Source organism: Mustela erminea, chromosome 6 (assembly GCF_009829155.1).
Source record: "Mustela erminea isolate mMusErm1 chromosome 6, mMusErm1.Pri, whole genome shotgun sequence".
Lineage (NCBI taxonomy): Eukaryota > Metazoa > Chordata > Mammalia > Carnivora > Mustelidae > Mustela > Mustela erminea.
The window spans coordinates 17,666,648-17,688,977 of record NC_045619.1 but is presented as its reverse complement, the minus strand read 5'-3'; the positions used below and the strand labels follow the sequence as shown (position 1 = coordinate 17,688,977).

The 22,330-nt window shown below is 42.1% G+C and overlaps 1 protein-coding gene and 1 pseudogene across 1 annotated transcript in view; one reads left to right on the top strand and one right to left on the bottom strand.

Annotated features, from left to right (window-relative positions):
- The window catches only part of NT5DC3 (5'-nucleotidase domain containing 3), a 58,538-nt gene that overhangs the window by 34,600 nt on the left and 1,608 nt on the right, over positions 1-22,330 (bottom strand). Inside the window, exon 2 of the mRNA XM_032346574.1 lies at positions 1,041-1,225. Coding sequence (XP_032202465.1) covers positions 1,041-1,225 — 185 coding nt within the window. The remainder of the gene's footprint in view (positions 1-1,040; positions 1,226-22,330) is intronic.
- On the top strand, positions 8,814-9,681 carry LOC116592925 (annotated as a pseudogene).

The window sequence follows — 22,330 nt, the reverse complement described above, 5'->3', positions numbered from 1 at the left end:
CTGAAATGTGAACTCAAACTTCACTACAGGAAAGCATGTCGGGTTCTGCATGTTTCCTTTTTCCTTCCTTACTATAAGCCCTTAACAATACTATGCAGCAGCAGAAGACATTCGAATGTCCTATACTTAAGAACAAGTCAAGTCAGGAATGACTTTGAGGGATTTCTTCTAACCAGAACTCAACGGGCTGCCAAGTTCATCAGCTCTGGAAGAAACTGCGTCACTGCTCAGGGAGAAATGAGAACACGAAGTCTGTAGCCTATCTCCACGAACACCTAACTTGAGAGTCTTTTGTCAAAGAGACAGCTAAAGATTTAAAAAAATAAAAAATAAAAAAACTATCTTCCAGGGGCACCTGGGTGGCTCAGTTGGTTAAGCATCTGCCTTTGGATCAGGTCATGATCCCGGAGTCCTGGGATCGAGCCCCCCAGGGAATCTGCTTGCCCTCCCCGCCCCCTACCCCCGCCACTCCCCCGTTCATGTTCGCTCTCGCTCTCTCTCTCAAATAAATAACTAAAATCTTTTTTTAAAAAAACTATCTTCAAGTACAAATTTCCAGTTCTGTGAAATAAACAAGTTCTGGAGATCTATTACACAGCACAGCACCCACAGCAAACAATATTGTATTACCAAAATCTGCTGAGAAGGTAAATCTTATGTTAACTGTTCTTCACCCGCCCCCCCGCCACCCCCCCCCACACACAAATAGCAATAATAATGAAGAGGTCAGGAGGAAACGCTGGGAGGTAAGTTTATGACCTTGAAGGTGATGGTTTCATGCATATGCACATCCCCAAACTCATCAAGTTATATGCACTAAGTACAGAGAGCTTTTTGTGGGTCAACCAAACCTCAAAAAAAAGTAGTTAAATAAAATCTTCCAGATAGAGTCACCTGGAATGGAACAAAATCTACCCATTCATTTAACAACACTTTACTAAGTGATGTCTGTATCCCGGCACAAGGCCAGGTCCGCTCAATGCTGTTCTTCAACGTCTAAGGGAAGAAGGAGGAAGCCCGCAGTATCCCTGAGCTCTTACCCGGTGTTCATTGATGAGAAGGTCCCGAGCAGCATTAAATATCAGCGTGTGCAAGTGCTTGGAATAAAACACCAAGGTATAATCATAATCGAAGCCATAGATTTCAATATCCGACAGGCTCATTTCATTGTTCGAGAAAATGGCATCTGGATTCAACAAGTTGCTCATAATTGAAGGAACCAAGTCTGGAAGTAAAGAAAACAATGTATTTTTACCCTGTGATAAAAGTAAGGATTAGCAGGATTCCTAGGAGTCCCCAAGGTGCAAGCAGATTAGCTTTACCTTGACCACCTTATGCGGAGAGAAGTCAGCCACAAGGGCCCGCCTGTGGCCTGAGGCTGTTTGTCTAAAATGTCCAGAACAGATAAATCCCGAGAAGGCAGATCAGTGGATGCCAGGGCCGGGCGGTGTGGGGAGAAATGGAGAGACGGTAAATGCATACAGCACCTCCCCCTGGGGTGACGACAACGTTCTTAAACTGATGATGAGTGCTGGCTGAAGGGCGTTGTGAATATACCAAAAGCTCGGGAATGGGAGACCTTAAGTGGGTGACTGTTACAGCATGTAAACAGTATCTCTGTGACACTGACTAAAAAGGAATCTCTGCTTCAATATCACAAAACAATTTCTTTTCTTTTTTTTTTTAATTTTTTATTTTTTATAAACATATATTTTTATCCCCAGGGGTACAGGTCTGTGAATCGCCAGGTTTACACACTTCACAGCACTCACCAAAGCACATACCCTCCCCAATGACAAAACGATTTCTTTGCTTTAAAAAATCATATATGCGGGCACCTGGGTGGCTCAGTGGGTTAAGCCTCTGCCTTCGGCTCAGGTCATGATCTCAGGGTCCTGGGATAGAGTCCCACATCGGGCTCTCTGCTCAGCAGGGGGCCTGCTTCCCTTCCTCTCTCTCTGCCTGACTCTCTGCCTACTTGTGATCTCTCTCTGTCAAATAAATAAATAAAATCTTTAAAAAAAAAATAAAAATAAAAAACCATACATGCTAGTTACAGATTTCAGAAATTGAGAAACATCTAGATGATTACATTTAGGTATCACACAACATCGCCTCACCCGGTGGGGTAGGGGGGAACCATTAACGTACTGGCTGCAATACTGTTTACATGTGCATTTTACACAGCTGGCCTCACAGTGCACACATGGCTCCGCGTGCTCTCCACGTGTGACATTCCATCGTGACTGCACTCTCCTATCCTCACCGACAAGTGCAGGAGTGCAATCGATCACCACTGACTCATCCTTCCACTTCCTCAGTGCACGGCCCAAAGTACCACACCATTTCCAGGAGGGTATAAAAGAAAAAGTCTGAAGACCCCATCTTTGCAGTTTTGTTTTGTTTTTAATTTCATGGAATATAGTAAAGAATTTGCAATTTCTCATCTTCCACCCACAATGACAAAAAGAATAAAACTACGGAGGGAGACATTTCCCAGGAATTAGAGGAACCAGAGGAGGAGCGCGAAGGACAGCCAGCCGCTCCCTGGAGCCTGAGAGGCCGGATGAACTGATCAGAGAGGCGATGTCTTGGACCAGGGGTCTTCAGCCACCACGTCCTCGATGCAATCAGGAGTAAAGCCTGTGCAGTACACTTCCAAAGATGGAAAGGAAATACCACACTTGCATTCAGTTAGTCCTCAAGGCAAGAACCTCATCAGGCAACATTTTGTGACAACAACACTGACCACTCTATTTTACTAAAAGGATATCTGACTATATTCTTTCATCCTTTGACATTTCTGCACCAAAAATTTACTTGGAACAGTTCATAAGTGCAAATGCTGAAAGCAGGTGACTTTTGGGGAGACAGGTACAAAATACCCAACACATGCACACACAAGTCCAACTGTCCATGACTAAGGAACAACTTCCGATCTCCAATATTGAAGCTAACATTTATTAAGCACCTACAAAGTGCTACATGCTCTCCTAGAACTCTGTATTCTCTCACTTAATCTGTACAGCAGTCTGATGATGCAAATACTGTATTATCCCAGTTTGATACATGAGGACATCTGAGACACACAGAAATTACATAATTTGCTGAAATACACACAACTACTAAATTGCAGAGCCAAGACTTAAATATGGCAAGTCTGGCTCCAGAAGTTGTGCCCCTAACGCTTTTCTCCAAGATTATGGGACCCCACAAGCATTTGGGAAGGGTGCGTTTTACCCTCAGTAAAACGAAGTCAACCCTTCGTCCTTTCCATGCTTGCCAGGGAGCCTGCACTGCTCCCCCTTCCCTTCCGCTCACTTCTTCCCGGTAAGGAATGGCCTGCGTTACCTGCTTCCAGTCTAAGCAGTCACATGAAATACCCAACAGGTCCTGCTTTCACAGGGTGACAGCCCCCATCAGGAGCTACATCAGCCACAAAGAGGTCCACAACAAGGCATTCTGCGCATATGAGAAGGATCCTTGCAGCTTGAAGCCTTAGATCTCTTTGAGAACCTAACCCAAGCTCTAGAATCCTCTCCCCAGAAAAATGCCCTTCCAGATTTCCAGACAATTTCAGGGAGGCTGACTCCCCTGAAGCCTATTCATGGCAACAAGGTAAGTTGTGGTATTAAACTAACTTAAAACTAAGTCTTTACATCCCCCCACAGAACACCCAGGTCAAGGAAGGCAAATGTAGGAATAAATGAATGACTTGATAAATGCATGCACATATTTCTTTCCCTTCCCCCAAACAACCTAGATAGGGCAGAACCTGCTAAAAATCTGAACAGTTAAAATGTACCAACGACCCTCCTACACTGTTGATGGGAATGTAAGCTGGTGCAACCACTCTGGAAAACAGCATGGAAGTTCCTCAAAAAGTTGAAAATAGAGCTACCTTACGACCCAGCAATTGTACTACTGGGTATTTACCCTAAAGATACAAACCTAGTGATCCGAAGGGGCAAGTGCACCCGAATGTTTATAGCAGCAATGTCCACAATAGCCAAACTATGGAAAGAACCTAGAGGTCCATCAATAGATGAATGGATAAAGATGTGGTCTCTATATACGATGGAATACTATGCAGCCATCAAAAGAAATGAAATCTTGCCATTTGCGACGACGTGGATGGAACTAGAGGGTATGATGCTTAGTGAAATAAGTCAATCGGAGAAAGACAACTATCATATGATCTCCCTGATATGAGGAAGTGGAGATGCAACGTGGGGAGTTTGGGGGTGAGAAAAGAATAAATGAAACAAGATGGGATTGGGAGGGAAACAAACCATAAGAGACTCTTAATGTCACAAAACAAACTGAAGGGGGCCAGGGGAAGGGGGTAGGGAGAGGGTGGTGGGTTATGGACATTGGGGAGGGTGTGTGCTATGGTGAGTGCTGTGAAGTGTATAAACCTGGCGATTCACAGACCTGTATCCATGGGGCTAATGATACATTGTATGTTTATAAAAAAATTTAAAAATTTAAAAAAAAAAGATGCACCAACAATTCCATTTCATTAGTTTCTTTTGTCAACATCAATGAGATGATTACTTTGGCTTTCTTTTCCTTTGGCAAAGAAGACATATAGGAGGACAGTAAACAAAACAGTAGCATTTTTAAAAACTTGAAGGCAGACAGTTCACCTGACTAGTTCTGGGGAAGGGAGACTCTCATAGCTCCAAGCCATGTGGCATCAGCCACCACAGGTGTCCTCGCCTTACATAATCAATGGGCCCCAGGGCAGGATGCTATTTTCTGAACATGACCACACGGCATCCCCGTCCAGATGAAGTAAGGGAAGCAGGACTGCTTCCAGAGTGACCAACAGCTCTGCTTTCACAGATGATCTTCTCATGGGAAGTTCTAACAGTCTGCTGAAATTAGAAGTTTATGCTGAATAGTGTTGGCAATAGTTTCCCTCCCTTCCCACACCCTGAGAAGAGTAAGTAAAGTCCTCAAGGAACACTGCTCTGAGGGAAAATCGCTAAAAGCACATCTCCAGTGCTGCCCGGGAATTTCCTGCAGGGGTGAGAGCCCAAGGCGTATTAATCACATGAACGTCACCACCAAAAAGCTGGGATTTTAATGTCATCACTCAAAATAAACATGAGGACTAAGGGATGCTTAAAAGGGATTTCAATGTTCCATAAAACCACTTCAAAAAGGTGCTGAGAACAAACACGAATAATTACAAGGCAAAGGAAAGAATGCCAAACACTCACAAAGACACAAACAGTCTGTCTAAACTGTAGACTCGAAAGTATAAACGGAAGAAGGGCCCTTGACTAATCAGTGAGGTGCTTGTCCCCCAACAGAAACAAGAGTGCGTACCACTTTAGAAAGTGAATTCTTGTTGTACCTAATGAATGATGACAGCAAGACTACGCAGTTAGTACAGAGAAATAGGGAGACAGCTCTGTGACTCTGGCCAAGCTATGACGACAGCCTGGTCCCAAGACAGCCACGCTGGACTAGAACATGGACAGCAACTCTCAGAGCCACCAGAGGCCCCAGCAAACTTGGAGTGAATGAGAAAGAATCCGGTTATAGCTGCCTCTAGTGAGTCACAGAGACTTTGGTGCTGCTGATCACTGCAGCGTAACGTAACCTAAGCTGACTAACACACCTACTATTCCTCCAGTATGCTGCCCGGCTTTGGGAAACCATTGCTCCCCAACATCCAGACTGTACGGCCTCAGTAAGGTTCTATTCCTGCCCCCAGGAGGAGAGCACATGACCCAGGCCTGGGTCCAGCTCCAGCAAGAGCACCTGAATTCCTGGGCCAACATTAATTCATTCGAGGAAGACTTAGGACCCCCTCTGGCCAATCATCATCATGATTTCCCTTCGGCCAAAAGGAACCAATGAGCCCAGTCAGGAAAATGTCTGGATTTGTAAGGGAATTTCACGGAAGAGGCATTCTTTGATTCTAAACTTGTATCTAGGGGCGCCTGGGTGGCTCAGTGGGTTAAGCCTCTGTCTTTGGCTCAGGTCATGGTCCCAGGGTCCTGGGATCAAGCCTCACGTCGGGCTCTTTGCTCAGCGGGGAGCCTGCTTCCCCCTCTCTCTCTGCCTGCCTCTCTGCCTGCTTGTGATCTCTGTCAAATGAATAAAATAAAATACTAAAAATAATAATAAAATAAAAAATAAAATAATAAAAATAAATAAATTAACTTGTATCTAAAAGATTTACAACTAGAGACGTGAGGGGCCACCTCTAAGAATCTTTAAAAAGGCCAGTATGGAGGAGAGCAAGGTCAAGAGACAGGGAAGCCACCCACTGACATCCATGGATTAACTGATATTTGAAGCTAAAACTATCTCTTGATTTTTCAATTACACAAGCCCATAAAATTTCTTCCTAAAAAATCTTCTTTGCTTAAGTTAAATCAGTTTGAGTTGTTTTATTACTTGTGGCTAAAAAGGTCCTAGTAACTAAAAGTTCATTTCAAGCCTATTCAGCCACTCAAAATTCTTACTGCCTACAAATTTTAATTTTTTAACCTGGCATTAAAGGCAGTCTCCATTTAGACTTTAAACCATCTTTCCAATCTTAAATTCCTCTTCATATGCCCTATTTTCAGCAAGGTGGGTAATCTACTTACTACTCTCTGTTCTCCAGAATATGCTGTAGTTGAGTACCATCCTGAATTAAATTCACATGGAATATTCAGTCTCTCTTTGTCTAGCTTCACAAACACTGGTTAGCTGTATTAAAAGAAGATCAGGGAAGACTTCCCTTTATACTAAGCTGCAAAACAAACAGCATGTGAATCAAAGAATTAAAAAAATTTTTTAAATCTTAAAAAGTTGGCAAAATTATATAGATCACTATTCATCTTATCATTCCAAATGTGAAAGCAACAAAAATAAATCACAAATGGAAAATATCAACAGATTTACAATATAAAAAAATTTTTAGAGAGATGGGGGTGGGGAGGGGCACAAGGAATGGGACAGAATCTTATGCAGGCTCCATGCCCAGCACAGAGCCTGACGTGGGGCTCGATCTCACAACCCTGAGATCATGAACTAACCCAAAACCAAGAGCTAGAAGCTCAACTGACTAAGCCACCCAGATGCCCCTATAATATAAAAATTTTAAACATCTGTGTATCAAAAATATCAAAAACAATAATCCAAGGGGAAAGGTTATATTAGAAGTTTAAAGGTAAAAAGCAAAGGACTAATATCCTAAATATTAAAAAAGAATCCAAAACCCAATAAATATAAAGATAAAGGATATATCTCATAAGAGAGAAAAGTAAACGGCTAACAAAAGTAAATGATCAAAAAGAAAGCTGAAATGCACCTGAAAATTCTTGATGTTCAATTTCTGGGTAATACAAACCACAATCCCAGAGATACAAAGATGATATTTTTCTTTAATTAATTAGGATTTTTCTTTTGGTATATACCCTAGACTTCAAATTATTCTCCCAGGAAAAAAGAGAACATTCATATCTGATGTCCCTGAAGAAGAAAAAGAAGGGGAGGAAAGAAAAAGAAAGAAACAAGTTTTTCCCTAGATGTTACAAAAAACAGAAGGAAAGCCTACCATTTCTCCCTTCATATACCACCACGAAGCTTTCTGAGAATCCTCCCAGGGCACAGTGCGCCACAACCAGGAGTCCCACTGGCTGAGAATGACGTGCACTTGCTACACACAGGACCCCAGATGAAGGTGCATGGACCTCACTTAATGTAGTTACTATTTACAAAGAAGGAAAATGAAGATGAAATAAACAACTCAAGGTCAGATTTCTTGGTAACATATTTCTAGGCTCCTAAATCAAGAAAAGTTAGAGCAGATTTAAAATGCTTGTTTTTCTCTAATTTGACCCAATCTCAACTTCGGTTTGTATTTCACTATTCATCCATTTAATGAGTATATTCATAAATATTAGAAATATTTCATGAATTATTTCATATCTCTTTAACACAGCTTCAAATCCTCTTTTTAAAAGTTCACATGTTAGAAACAAGATTTCAAAATACCTTTTAGAAAAAATCTACATAGGGGTGCCTGGGTGGCTCCAGTGGGTTAAGCCTCTGCCTTCAGCCCAGGTCATAATCTTGGGGTCCTGGGATCGAGCTCCGCATCGGGAATCTCTGCTCAGCAAGGAGCCTGCCCCCCCCACCTGCCTGCTGTTCTGCCAACTTGTGATCTCTCTCCCTCTGTAAAATAAAATAAAAATCTTTAAAAATATATATATATATATATATATATATATATATATATATATATATATATATACACACATAAGTGGCACAAAAACAGACACACAGACCAGTGGAGCAGAGTAGAGAGCCCAGATATGGACCCACAACTCTATGGTCAAATAATCTTTGATAAAGCAGGAAAAAATATCCAGTGGAAAAAAGACAGTCTCTTCAATAAATAGTGCTGGGAAGATCGGACAGCTATGTATAGAAGAATGAAACTTGACCATTCTCATACACCATACACAAAGATAAACTCGAAAGAGATAAAGACCTCAACATGAGGCAGGAATCTATCAAAATCCTAGAGGAGAACATAGGCAGAAACCTCTTTTACATTGGCCACAGCAATTCTTTCAAGACATGTCTCCAAAGGCAAGGGAAACAAAAGAGAAAATGAACTTTTGAGACTTCATCAAGATCAAAAGCTAGCTTCTGCAAAGCAAAAGAAACAGTCAAGAAAACAAAGAGGCAACCCACGGAATGGGAGAAGATATTCGCAATGACACTACAAAAGGCTGATATCCAAGATCTATAAAGAACTCCTTAAACTCAACACTCAAAAAACCAGATAATCGCTCTTTTCGTTCCTAGCGCAGCCATGGCTCGTGGTCCCAAGAAACATCTGAAGCGTGTAGCAGCTCCAAAGCATTGGATGCTGGATAAACTGACTGGTGTGTTTGCTCCTTGCCCATCTACTGGTCCCCATAAGCTGAGAGAGTGTCTCCCTCTCATCATTTTCTTAAGGAACAGACTTAAGTATGCCCTAACAGGAGATGAAGTAAAGAAGATCTGTATGCAGCATTTTATTAAGATTGATGGCAAGGTCCAAACTGATATAACATACCCTGCTGGTTTTAGGATGTCATCAGCATTGACAAGACCGGAGAGAATTTCCGTCTGATCTATGATACCAAGGGTCGCTTTGCCGTTCATTGGATTACACTCGAGGAGGCCAAGTACAAGTTGTGCAAAATGAGAAAGATCTTTGTGGGGACAAAAGGAATCCCCCATCTGGTGACTCACGATGCTCGCACCATCCGCTATCCTGATCCCCTCATCAAGGTCAATGACACCATTCAGATTGATTTGGAAACCGGTAAGATTACTGATCTCGTCAAGTTTGACACTGGTAATCTGTGTATGGTGACTGGGGGTGCTAACCTGGGAAGAATAGGTGTGATCACCAACACAGAGAGACACCCTGGTTCATTTGATGTGGTTCACGTGAAAGATGCCAATGGCAACAGCTTTGCAACCCAACTCTCCAACATTTTTGTTACTGGCAAAGGCAACAAACCATGGATTTCTCTTCCCCGTGGAAAGGGTATCCGCCTCACCATTGCTGAAGAGAGAGACAAGAGACTGGCAGGCACAGAGCAGCGGGTAGAATGGTCCCTAGGTGAAGTGATTGGAAGTCTTTATACCTAATTAAAGGTCATACAGCACGATTTAAAATAAATAAATAAATAAATAAAACAGATAATCATGTCAAAAAATGGGCAGAAGACATGAACAGACACTTCTCCAAAGAAGACATACAAATGGCTAACAGACACATTTAAAAAATGTTCATCATCATTAGCCATCAGGGAGATTCAAATCAAAACCAAATTGAGATACCACCTTTACCAGTTAGAATAGCCAAAATTAATGAGATAGTAAACAACAAGTGTTGGAGAGGATGTGGAGAAAGAGGAACCCTCTTACACTGTTGGTGGGAATGCAAGTTGGTGCGGCCACTTTGGAAAACAGGATGGAGATTCCTTAAGAAATTAAAAACAGAGCTTCCCTATGACCCTGCAATTGCACTACTGGGTATTTACCCAAAGATACAGATGTAGTGAAAAGAAGGGTCATCTGCACCCCAATATTCATAGCAGCAATGGCCACGGTCGCCAAACTGTGGAAAGAGCCAAGATGCCCTTCAACAGACGAATGGATAAAGAAGATACGGTCCATATACACTATGGAGTATTATGCCTCCATCAGAAAGGATGAATAACCAACTTTTGTAGCAACATGGACGGGACTGGAAGAGATTATGCTGAGGACATGAGGAGATGGAGAGGAGAAGGGAGTTGGGGGAAATCAGAGGGGGAGACAAGGCATGAGAGACTGTGGACTCTGAGAAGCAAACTGAGGGTTTTGGAGGGGAGAAGGGTGAGGGGTTAGGTGAAGTTAGTGGTAGGTTTTAAGGAGGGCACGTATTGCATGGAGCACTGGGTGTGGTACATAAACAATGAATCTTGGAACACTGAAAAAATAAAATAAAATTTTTAAAAAACATATATATACACATATATAGAGGCACCTGAGTGGTTCAATCAGTTAAGCATGCAACTCTTGGTTTTGGCTCAGATCATCATCTCAGGCTCACAAGACTAAGCCCCACAATGGGCTCCAAGCTCAGCAGGCAATCTACTTCAGATTCTCTCTCCCTCTCCCTTTGCCCCTCCCCCCATTCACGCATGCACTCTTTTCTTTCTAAAATGAATAATTCTTTTTTTTAAAGTAGGTGTATAGATTGATTAAAAATACATGAAAAAAAAGAGGAATTTTTTGTGCCTAAGTTGAAGCCATACTTACATGTCCTCCACCATCTCCACAGCAAGTGAGCTCAAAGTTCTATGACCAAATTATAAACATTAAACTTCTCAGTTGTAATTGCCAAGGACAATGATAAGGAAAAGACAATTACCTTAGAAGATTTTATCTTAGCAAACTTCACTTGTGTCAAGTTGCAACGTCCTTGTGTCAGCAAGGCTTGGGCAAAGACAGCCAGTTCTATTGACACCTGTCTGAAAAATGCGAATCTGTCCTAACACAATCAACGGTGTTAGGAGCAATGTGACCATAATGCAAATTTCATGTTAACATTTAGAATGTTATGGTTCTTGGCAACAAACGTGATTTTATATGGTTGTGACCACTTGACAGCCTTTCTACTAATTAGTTACAGTAAGGGAAGAAAGTGTAGAGCAAACAACGTGACTGAGACAGATGATTCAAAGCAGCGCTACTATTCGACCTTAGAGATTTGAATCCAACTATTTTTAGCCAGAAAATACCATCTCCAGGATCTCCAGTTTCTCCAATAGCCATTCGAATATAAAGCCCTTTACTTCTGCATCAGTCCAATAGATGCAGAGACAAAGTACCAAGTGATCAAGATATCCTTTTCACTACGAAGGTGAACATTATAGGGTTACCTGCCCAGCACAACCCAACGCTTAGATAAGAAATGACCCTTCCCCACCTCGAAACACACAAATCCTGCGTTCTTCTGGGACCCTGCAGCACCCCCTCCAGCCGCACCAGGAGGTCCAGGATAGAACACCAGATTCACCCTGTGTCACACTGTTCTCACTCCTATGGGAGGAACCTTCCTTCAAGCCAATCTAACCCAGAGTCCTTCTCTTATTTCTTTGTCTTTACTGGATAGCTTTATTAAGGTGCAATGACATATAAGAGATCACACATAAAGTACACAGTTTGATGAGGTCTGACATACGTATTCACCTACGAAGCCACCATCCCAATAAAGATAATAAGTGTATCTAATATCCCCAAATATTTCCTCATGCCCTCTGAATTCCACCCACCCACCCTCCCCCCTTGACCACAGACCACCCCCAGGCAACTGCTGTTCTGCTTTTGACCAGACTTGTTTGCCTTTTCTAGACTTTTCTGTAAATGAGATCACACAGCACATAGGATTTTGGTAAACTGGTTTTCCCACTTACCTGATCCTCAGGAATTTTTTTCAGTAAGCACTTCCTGTACACCTACTATGTGCCAGGCACCACACAGAGAACAGTGCAGGGACTGTAAGTGAGTAAATAATAAAGCACTAGCTCTGTGGTGAACGACATCACAGGCCAAGAAATGGCAAGATGCCAAGTGGAGAAGAAACTTGGCACAGCTGCCCTCTCCAGAGGAGGTGGCATCCCAAAAGTCATTTTTATCTACAAATCTAAAAAGCAGCTTTCATTCTTCCTTTACTTCAGACACTTGGCATCATCTCCAGGAACAGCAATCCATGACAAATACTATTACTCATCTGAATAATTAACAATGCATGACATTTACACTACTCCTACCAAAAGCTAAAACCACATATTATTCTGTAAATAATATCTGTAATTTTGACTGCTCTGTAGAAATCAATCCTGCTTCCTAAAGTTCAAAAAACAAAACCACATCTGATTACATTTGAAATACAATCACACCTAATCTGAAGTCATTTAATAAGAAACAAACTTAGAAGCGCCTGGCTGGCTCAGTGGGAGAGCACATGACTCTCTAGCTCAGGGTCATGAGTTCAAGTCCCTCACCGAGGGTGGAGCCTACTTCAACAAAACAAAAACAAAACTTAACTGCTCAAAAGAAAAGTCCATGTGTTTCATGGAAGAAACTTCTTAGAAAATTTGGCCATATCAAAAGGTCAAACACTAGGCAAGCTATCAAGAATTTTCTTTAAAGTATTAAGGACATAGAAAAGGAGTAATTATCAATGCCTTCCACATACTGTCCAGTGGGTACTTCTTGTTGTCTTGACGACTGGTCATGAGCACATCCTAAGGAAAACACTGCTACCCCCTGTTTGCAGGGGAGAAAAAGGCTGGAAAGTTAAGTAAGCCCAGATGGCACAGTTATCGAACAATAAAATGTGGGTCAAATGCCTGGCAGAGTACCTAGCACACAGCAGGTGACCCATAAATATCTGTCCCCTCTCCTTTCCTCATCCATCCAACTAATATTTTCCCTAGACTGGCATAATCCCAGAAACCACATACTCAGACTCTTTCATGGGATCTCTGAGGGTCAAACTCTTTTTATAATACTGCTTAAAGATGACAGGCAGAATACTGTGGGTTAGGACATCCACATCCTAATTTCTAAAATGTGTGAGTATGTTACCTTTACATGGCAGAGGGGAATTAAGGTTGCAGCTGTTAAACAGCAGACTTCAAGACAGAGATTAAGCTAGTTTACCTGGGGGGCCCTAGGCATAAAGGTTAAGTGTAGAAAAGGAAGGCAGAAGATTCAGCATCAGAGTGATGTGATGCGAAAAAGGCTCCAACTTCATTTTTAAATTGCTGGCTTTGAAAATGAAAGGGGCCATGAACCGAAGAATGCAGGAAGCTTTTAGAAACCGCAAAAGGCAAGAAAACATTCTCCACTAGAGCTTCCAGAAAGGAACAAAGTCCTGCCAACACCCTGATGTTACCCTGGTGAGAGGAACCATTTCAGACTTGTGACCTCCAAAACTGTAACTGATCCGTGTAGTTTTAAGTCACTACATTTGCTGCAATGTATCAAAGAATTAGTTAAGAATTTAATAAAGAGATTATTTGCCTCTTTCACTCTTATTCCCTCACCAACTGACAGTGAGAGGCTGCATGAGGTCTCACAACTCGGCGGTCTGAACACAGAATCAGATCTGAGACTCCAGACATCTGTTAATTGAGACATTGCAGAAATTTACAAAAACATGAAACCAAGAATTCTTCTCAAGTTCTTTGATTTCAGAAAATAGTTACCTTTCAAAAAGTGTCTCATTTACATTAGCAGCTAACAGATTTATTATTATTTTAAATGAAGTGGGGAATACCTGTTTTAAGTCTCTCATTTTTAAATTTCTAATACAGTCAATATCGGTATAATCTATGTAAACCGGAAAACACTGGGATCTTCAAGAATTTTAAGGGTATTAAGGAGTCCCGTGAGCAAAACGCTGGAAAATTGCTACTCAGGCTACGCCTGCCTTGCCCATTGCTACAGTTACAGTAACCAGCACACAGACGATACTCAAAAACTACCGTTAAAGAAAACGGACACTCAGACAACACTCTGATACTGACAGTAATCATGTTTCTCAAGTAGGTGTTCCTACCCAAAAGGGACATCCCTGTAACCACCAGAGTTACATTAGAGAGTTAAGGTCTCTAATGAAATTAAAATTTTAATCAGGCTTATGTATCTTACAAATACACTTAATATAAAACAGTTTCGGGGCACCTGGGTGGCTCAGTGGGTTAAGCCTCTGCTTTTGGCTTAGATCATGATCTTAGGGTCCTACTACTGAGCCCCGCATCGGGCTCTGTGCTCAGCAGGGAGTCTGCTTCTCCCTCTCTCTCTGCCTGCCTCTCTGCCTCTTTGTGCTCTCTCTCTGTCAAATAAAAAAATAAAATCTTTATACATATATATATGTGTGTGTATATATATATATAAAGCAGTTCCTCAAAACCCTAGTAAACTGAAAAAGATGGATTTCCCAAAGGTAAGGACTAACCCACAGAAGTACAAAAATCTCCTACTCAGCTGATTAGTCAGCTAGCCTCTCTTTCTCACTTAACTAAAACATGCAGTATCTAACTTAAAAAATAAAAGAAAAAGAAAATACGACCTTTTTTCTCCTAAGCACTTGTTAATAATGTATGACAGGCGCACAAAGAAGTTCGGGAGGAAAGTCACGGCTGGCTCGGTCCATTAAGCATCTGCCTTCAGCCCAGGTCCTGATCTCAGGGCCCTGGGATGGAGTCCTACATCAGGCTCTCTGTTCAGCAGGGAGTCTGCTTCTCCCTCTCCCTCTGCCCAGCCCCCTTGTGTTCTCTCTCTCACACATCCTCTCTCTGTCAAAAAATAAATAAAATCTTCAAAAACAAAATTTGAGGAGAGGCTTTTTTCCCCTCTTTTGTCCTCATCTAAAATGCATCGTGTCAATATAGGAAATGACAAAGTCGGGACCTGATGGAAAGGGAACTTCACACGTAAATGAACCCAGCCTTGGATTCTAGGTGTTCCCACAGAAGTACCAGGCCAAGCAGGGCAGGGCTGGCGGCGCCCCTCGCTTTGAGCCAGTCGGACTACAAGCAGTTTCCTGTCCTCAGTACGGAACAGTTCACTTTCCAAGAGCTATCAACAAACCGGACTGAAGACGAAGGCGAGCTTCCAAAGTAATGAAGTCAAAGGGGAGGGGCAGTGATGATGCATGATCGCCATTTAAACAGCGAGCATATGGGAGAGGAATTAGAATTACTCTCTGTGACTCAAGCCATCCAAAATAAAATTGGCAGCCTGTGCTCATATGGCAAATTCAAGCAGATGCCAGATGGCCACTAATAAGAGCCATGGAAAAAGGGATTCCATTTTCCCAGCAAAGGACTGGATTCTATGACTTCTAAGGGGTCCTTTGGTTCTCTCCCTATTTTAGGAATTTCTTTCCTACCTGAAAATGTGAAAATTATTATGTGGCACGTTTCTCCCTGAAATCTTTTTTGCTGCTTTTTCCTGTGGTCACAGGATCATCAATATCATATACCTAGACAAAAGAATACATCTTGCGATGTTTAAGACATACAGAAAGGTATAAAGATAAATACAAAAACACCTATAATTCCCACCATCCAATTTAGGAAATAAACTTCTTAATCTTCACCTGCATTCTCCTTCCACCAAAGAGGTAACCACCACCCTGACTCTGGTGTTCATCATTTTCCTACATTTTAGACTTTGAGCACATACGTGTGTATCCCTGTATGTGATCTATAGTATCTTTCATGTGCTTTCAAATCTTTAAAAATTGGCTTGCAACTGCAGCTTATTTGTTGTCTTTTTTATATATAGACATTCTCTGGATTGTTTTTGTGAGAGTCAGCTCTTGTTCAGGAGACAACATACACTGTCTGCAAAGAATCTGAGCTGTGTCCACGGACCATACATTCTGTCGCAACTACCCAACTCTGGCGTCATAGCACAGAAGGAGCACCTCCCCCACCAAACATACGGAAATGAATGGGTGTGGCTATGTTCCAATGAAATTTAATACACAAAAATAGCAAGCCAGATCTGGCCCATGAACTATAGTTTGCAGCTCTCCTAGAGTAAACATTATTTTCCTTCAGTATCATTTCAGTATTTGTTTGATATTAACACCTGCTGGGTTTCTTTAGTTGGCATTTGCCCAAAATCTCTTTTCCCATTAATTCCAACCTTTCTACATCTTTGTTTTGGGGTAAATGTCTTCCAACAGCATGCAGGTAGATTTTGTCTTATATCTGAACTGACAATCCATCTTTGGATCTGAGTTTATGGTGATGACTGATATATCTGGAAAGACTTCCACCACCACATTTTATACCTCCTGCTTTTTCCCTGTTCTTTTACCTCCTCTCTTCTACTCTCTTTTGAACTGATTTCTATACTGCCAATATTTATTGGATTTCCTCACATGTCTATCAATATCTTTGCTCTCCATTTCGGCCCAGGTTGAAGGTCTAGCCACACAGGGGGAGTTTATATTTGCTTCTATCAAGAATCCCAGACAGTATCACCTTGGGACCACTTTTAGCTAACTTCTCACCTTGAGATAACCAGACCAGGCAAGCAGACTAAATTCAAACCCAAACCCATGAGAGAACTAGCCTGTGAGTACAAGGTCACACAGGACTTCCACAGCCTCCCACACACAGGGAAATATGTAGAGCAGAGACCAAGGCAGACACGTTTCCCTATTGTCTTCCTGCGTGGAAGGTAGCTCTCTGTGGGTCTGGAGTTATAAGAGATTCAGAGAGAGAGACACAAAGACAGACAGGGAAACAGAGAAAGACAAAGAGAGAGACAGAATGTGTGTGTGTGTGTGTGTGTGTGTGTGTGTGCCCCCTCTCAGCAGGCACAGCTAACAAAACCCCACAAATGCTCCCGCAACACCTTTAGAGCTGCTCACCACCCTTTGGTTTTAGTCCCTGCCATTTTACTTCAGTTTTTCGAAGGTCAGTTATACATTCAAAGAATATTCTTTGTCATTTTTCCAGCACATTCTATACAAAAGAGATTTTTAAACTATCCATCTAATCTACCTGATTGCTGGAAACCAAGATCCAAAAGAACAACTCTAAAATACAGAAGATATGTGTGCTTCCACATTTCTTCAAGAGTTCAACGAAAGACTGGTTTCTAAGCCCAGGAACAATACAGCTTCCTGGGCCCATGCTCCGCACCTGAGGAATCAGAATCCCCAGAGCCAGGGCCTCGGAGTCTCCATGTTTAAACAAGCTCCCCAGATGATTCTGATGTGCCTCACAGTTACAGAACTACTCAAATTTTCAAGATTCTACTTTCCTTCAAAAGCTGGCAACATAAGTATCATTTAATCTTTTTACATTTTATCTTCTTTCGCTTCCTCTTCATGCTACCAGGGATGCCCTGGTGAATGAGGACAATGAATTCTAGATCGCTACTCCCTGCGCCTTCCTGACGGATCACCCCGCCACCTCCACAAGTTACAGAAAATCTCAACATTCAAAGGTAAAAGTCAGGCCAAAAACATGTCTTGCTCCAGTCAAGACTTCTTTATCTTTTTTTTTTCTTTTTTTTTTAAGATTGTATTTATTTATTTGACAGACAGAGATCACAAGTAGGCAGAGAGCAGGCAGAGAGAGAGGAAGGGAAACAGGCTCCCCCCTGAGCAGAGAGCCCGATGCAGGGCTCGATCCCAGGACCCTGGGATCATGACCTGAGCCAAAGGCAGAGGCTTTAACCCACTGAGCCACCCAGGCACGCCAGACTTCTTGATCTTCTATGCAAATTTTAACCCAGAAGATAGTCCCTGCTGAGTCCTCCCATCAGCCTCCCACCCAAGGCGGTCCTTCACGCTCTCTCATAAGGTAACAGAGGGTTCGATGGGCACTGGGCTCACCGGATGAAGCTGAGATGTTACAGAAACCGCCTGAAACCATTCACGAAAGAGTCTGTGTGCGCTTACATTGCGTGTAACTGTCAAATCTGCATATTTTCCTAAACACAGAACACACAGCTTTCCCCAGATTGTCAAAGAGACCCTGACTCCATTTATTCTATATCCCTGTTACAAAGAAAAAGCATAAGGTTGTACAATTAAGCACCTCTGGGTGTTATTAATATACATATAATCTTGTTATACCTATTATTTGAACCTCCCAAGTATAATCCTTAGAACATTTATTTTGAACTATTACCTCCAAAAAGGGGTTCCACAGTCAAATTTATTTGGGGAGTGCTACACCTATATCCTCCTTCTCGGAGGTTCATGCATTTTAAAGAATCTGATAAGCCTACCTGTTTAAAAAAAAAAAAAAACTTTTTTAACATATTTTCAACATTTCCTTAACCACATTTCTCAGAAGTTGGTGGAACACAGTCTAAGAAACACTGGTCTCATCTTAAAATTACCTCATTAAGGTGTTTCCTTAACCCACTACAGTTTCTTGAGGGAAGGATTTGCATTTTATGTTTATTCTCTATAAACTAAGCTTATATCACTGTCCCACATATAGTCCTCACTAAATACATAATTGCTGAATAAGAATCAAACACTCTCAACCAAGAACTCTGAATAAATCCTTCAACACCCTGTAAAAGCTTCTAACACTTCACACTAATCTCCATACTTTTTTCCACCAAGTTAATACCCTTCACAGCCCCAGCTAAGCCGCCCAACATTCTAAACAGACCAGGCTCTGCGATGATGTCTAAGGTCGGGGGGACAGGGGGGGGCCTGGCAGGGGGAAGGCTCTAGGTATCCAAATGCCTGACTGGAGCACCATCCCCACCCCCGGCCCAGGCAAGTGGCAATGCTTCCATTGTGCACCTCACAGAGCAGGCTATCTGATGAGCACACACAGCAGGCCAAGGATTAAGTTCAAAGAAGACGGGCACAAGGTGCAGCATAACGAGCAATGACAGACCAACACAACAATCTCCATCCCTTTAAATTATCATCACACAGGATTGCTTAGAATTCCCCATTTTTGGACAAGGTTTCCCAAACTTGGCATTACTGACATTTGGGGCTGGATTATTCTTTGTTGCGAATGTCCATTACAGGCTGTTCTGTGCATTACAGACTATCTAGCAGCATCTGGACCTCCACACATTAGAAGTCAGCAGCACCCCCTGGGCCCCAGCTGTGGCAATCAAACAGGTCTCCTGACATTGCCAAATGCCCCCCCACCCCGACTCCAGCTGAGAACCATGGTTCTCCAGGAAAACTCTGCTAGAGGTTATAAACCAGAATTTTTTTTCCCCCAAATATATGAAAACCCTTTCCTGTGAGCTATGTCGGACACAAGATGCATAAATATTATACTTCCAAAATTCTTCAAGTTAAAAAAAAAAAAAAAAAAGGAAGACATCCCAAATGAGGGACATTCTACAAAATATGTGACCATGTCTCCTCAAAACTGTCAAGGTGATCAAACACAGGGACACTCAGAGAAACCATCAAAGCCAAGAGGAGCCCAAGGAAGCAGGAGGACTAAATGTAGTGTGCTATTCTGGGAGCAATCCTGGAGCAGAAAGGACATTAGGTTAAAAACTTGGGGAATCTGACTTAAATATGGATTTTAGTTAACACTGATACATACAAGGTACTGATATTGGTTCACTAATTGTCATAAATTACCTTAGTCATACAAGAGATTAATTATAGGGGAAACTGGGATATGATTTAGAGAAATCAAAATCTAAAATTGATCTAAAAAATAAAGTTTATTTTTTAAAAAAAACTTTAAAAAAATGGAGCTGGGGCACGTGAGTAGCTCAGTGCATTAAGCGTCCATCTTTTATTTCAGCTCAGGTCAGGATCTCAGGGTCATGAGATTAAGCCTCATGTCAGGCAGGAGCCTGCGTGGGAATCCCTCTCTCCCTCTACCCCTCCCCCCCCCACTCATGCACATGCTCTCTCACTCTTAAAAAAATAAGAAATAAAAATGTAAAAAAATAAATTAAAATAAAATTAAAACGGGGGGTGGGGTGGGGAGAGAAAGGGTAAAACTCATCTCTTCCCTGAACAGGCTGCATTCTGGGAGACCCTTCCAGGAGAAGACACCTGAGCAGATTGTTTGGATTAGGCAAGACATCCAATGACCAGAAAGCAATAACTAAAAATGAGAAAAAACAATTTTTTCTTCTCTTCTAAACTGAAAAAAACAAAAAAAACCTACATGTTTTTGATTGATTATTGTATTTTTTCTGACCTCTCATTCCTACAGACACAGCTCAGGTATCAGCCCCTAGCACTTCTCCGCATCCCCTGTGTACCTGAACAGCCACCTGCTCAATGGCAAAGCCCTTGGGGTCTCTTTTTCCCCCCAAGCTGGCTGTCACTTATCTGTTATCAGTCTCCCCATCCATGTGACGGCAGTCCCACAGTTGGTACAGGCAGGGACTCACCCTCTGTGGGCCCCTCACTCTCAGACCTGCCTGTCTGAATCAACAGCCTTTAAGTCCATGGCTAAGTGCTTAATAAATTCTTGAACAAACCCATGCAGCGGGGATGTATATACTCTTACAGTCTTCAGGAAGGGCCAATAGGGATGCTGCAGGCCCAGACAGGGTGAAAAAGGAAAGAAAAGTCAAATGAAAGTCTCTGTGTTCTCAGGGGTGAGACAGGGACCTCGCGAGTATGCACTGGGGGCATGAAGATGGGGACAGGACACACAGAATACCTGCTTCACAGACCTGTAACACCTGAAAAGGCTTACACAGTCTTTAGTCCAGTGGCCTCATTCTACAGAGAGAGACACCGAAGCTAGAGAGATCAGGTGTCTTGGTCAAGTTTAGCACTCCCCCAAGCTGACCTCTAGGTCTAGGAACCTAGACCCTAGAGCTAAATAACCCACCTCCACCCCTCACTAAACATTTGTCTAAAACTGTAAGTTATTTAGTAACTAATAATAATAGCTACTAACTACTGTCCATCTGCTGGGTGCTAAGCCCGTGCTGAAAATCCCCACATTATCCCTGGTTACTAGTAAGGAGACTGAGGTCAGAGAGAAAAGTAACCTGCACCTGAGCTCACAGAGGTAATAAAGTCTCCAAAATCTCCTCCGAGCTGTCATACCCCAAATTTCACTCTAATTATCACACCCCAAAACCCAAACTCTGGCCCAATGCTCATCTTTCTCACCCAACACTTCCACTGTCTCACCCACCTTCTACACACCTTGCATGGATGGATTCATTCATTCCTCATCAAACCCTGTAACGCCGTACTACCGGCATCCCATTTTACAGATGATGAAACTGAAGCTTCACGAAGAATGGCGACCACGTGGCCTGAAGTTTCTTATAAAACTAAACATACAATTACCATGCAACTGAACAATGGCATTTAGAGAAATGAAAACATGTGTTCACAGAAAAACCAATACACAAATGTTTACAGCAGATTAATAATAGTCAAAAACTGGGAGCAATCCAGATATCCCTTAGTGTGTGAAGCATAGTTAAGTGGTTCACCGTAGTTTAAAAAAACAAAACAAAAAAGAATGGTTAAACTGTGGTATATGCCCTCCATGGAACGCTACTCAGCAATTAAAAAACGCACTATGGATACAATACAGATAACCACCCAGACAGCTCTGCAGAGAATTATGCTCAGTCTCAAAAGCCAATTCCAAAAGGTCACATACTCCATGATTCCTTCTACAGAACACTTCTGAAATGGAGAACAGATAATTCCCCAGAGACTACACAAAGCAGGGGGGTGTGGCTCTAAAGCTAATGTGAGAGATCCTTGTAAAGATCTATTCTGTATCTTGCCTGTAGAGCTGGATGCTTGAACATACATGTGATAAAACTGTATAGAACTAAATAGGCAAACACAAGTAAAGGAATAGCAGAGGACTCTAAGATCTGTGAAATGGGTCAGTATCAATATACTGCTTGAGAGAATACATCATTGTTTGGCCAAATGTTACCACTGGGAGAAACTGGGTAAAGGGTATCCCAGATCGCCCTGTATTAATTTTTACAACTGCATGTAAATAAACAATTATCGTACTTAAAAATTTCAATTAAAAAATGTCTTGCAGGACATCTGGGTGGCTCAGTCAGTTGAGAATCTGCCTTCCGCTCAGGTCATGATTGCAGACACCCGGGACTGAGTCCCCCATCTGGCTCCCTCCTCAGTCAGGAGCCTGATTTTCCCTCTGCCTCGGCCCTTACCCCCTTCCATGCCCACGATCCCTCTCTCTCAAATAAATAAATAAAATCTTTAAAAAAAAAAAAATTTTAAGTCTTTCAAGTCTTAAAGCTGAGGTAGATGTTCTATATT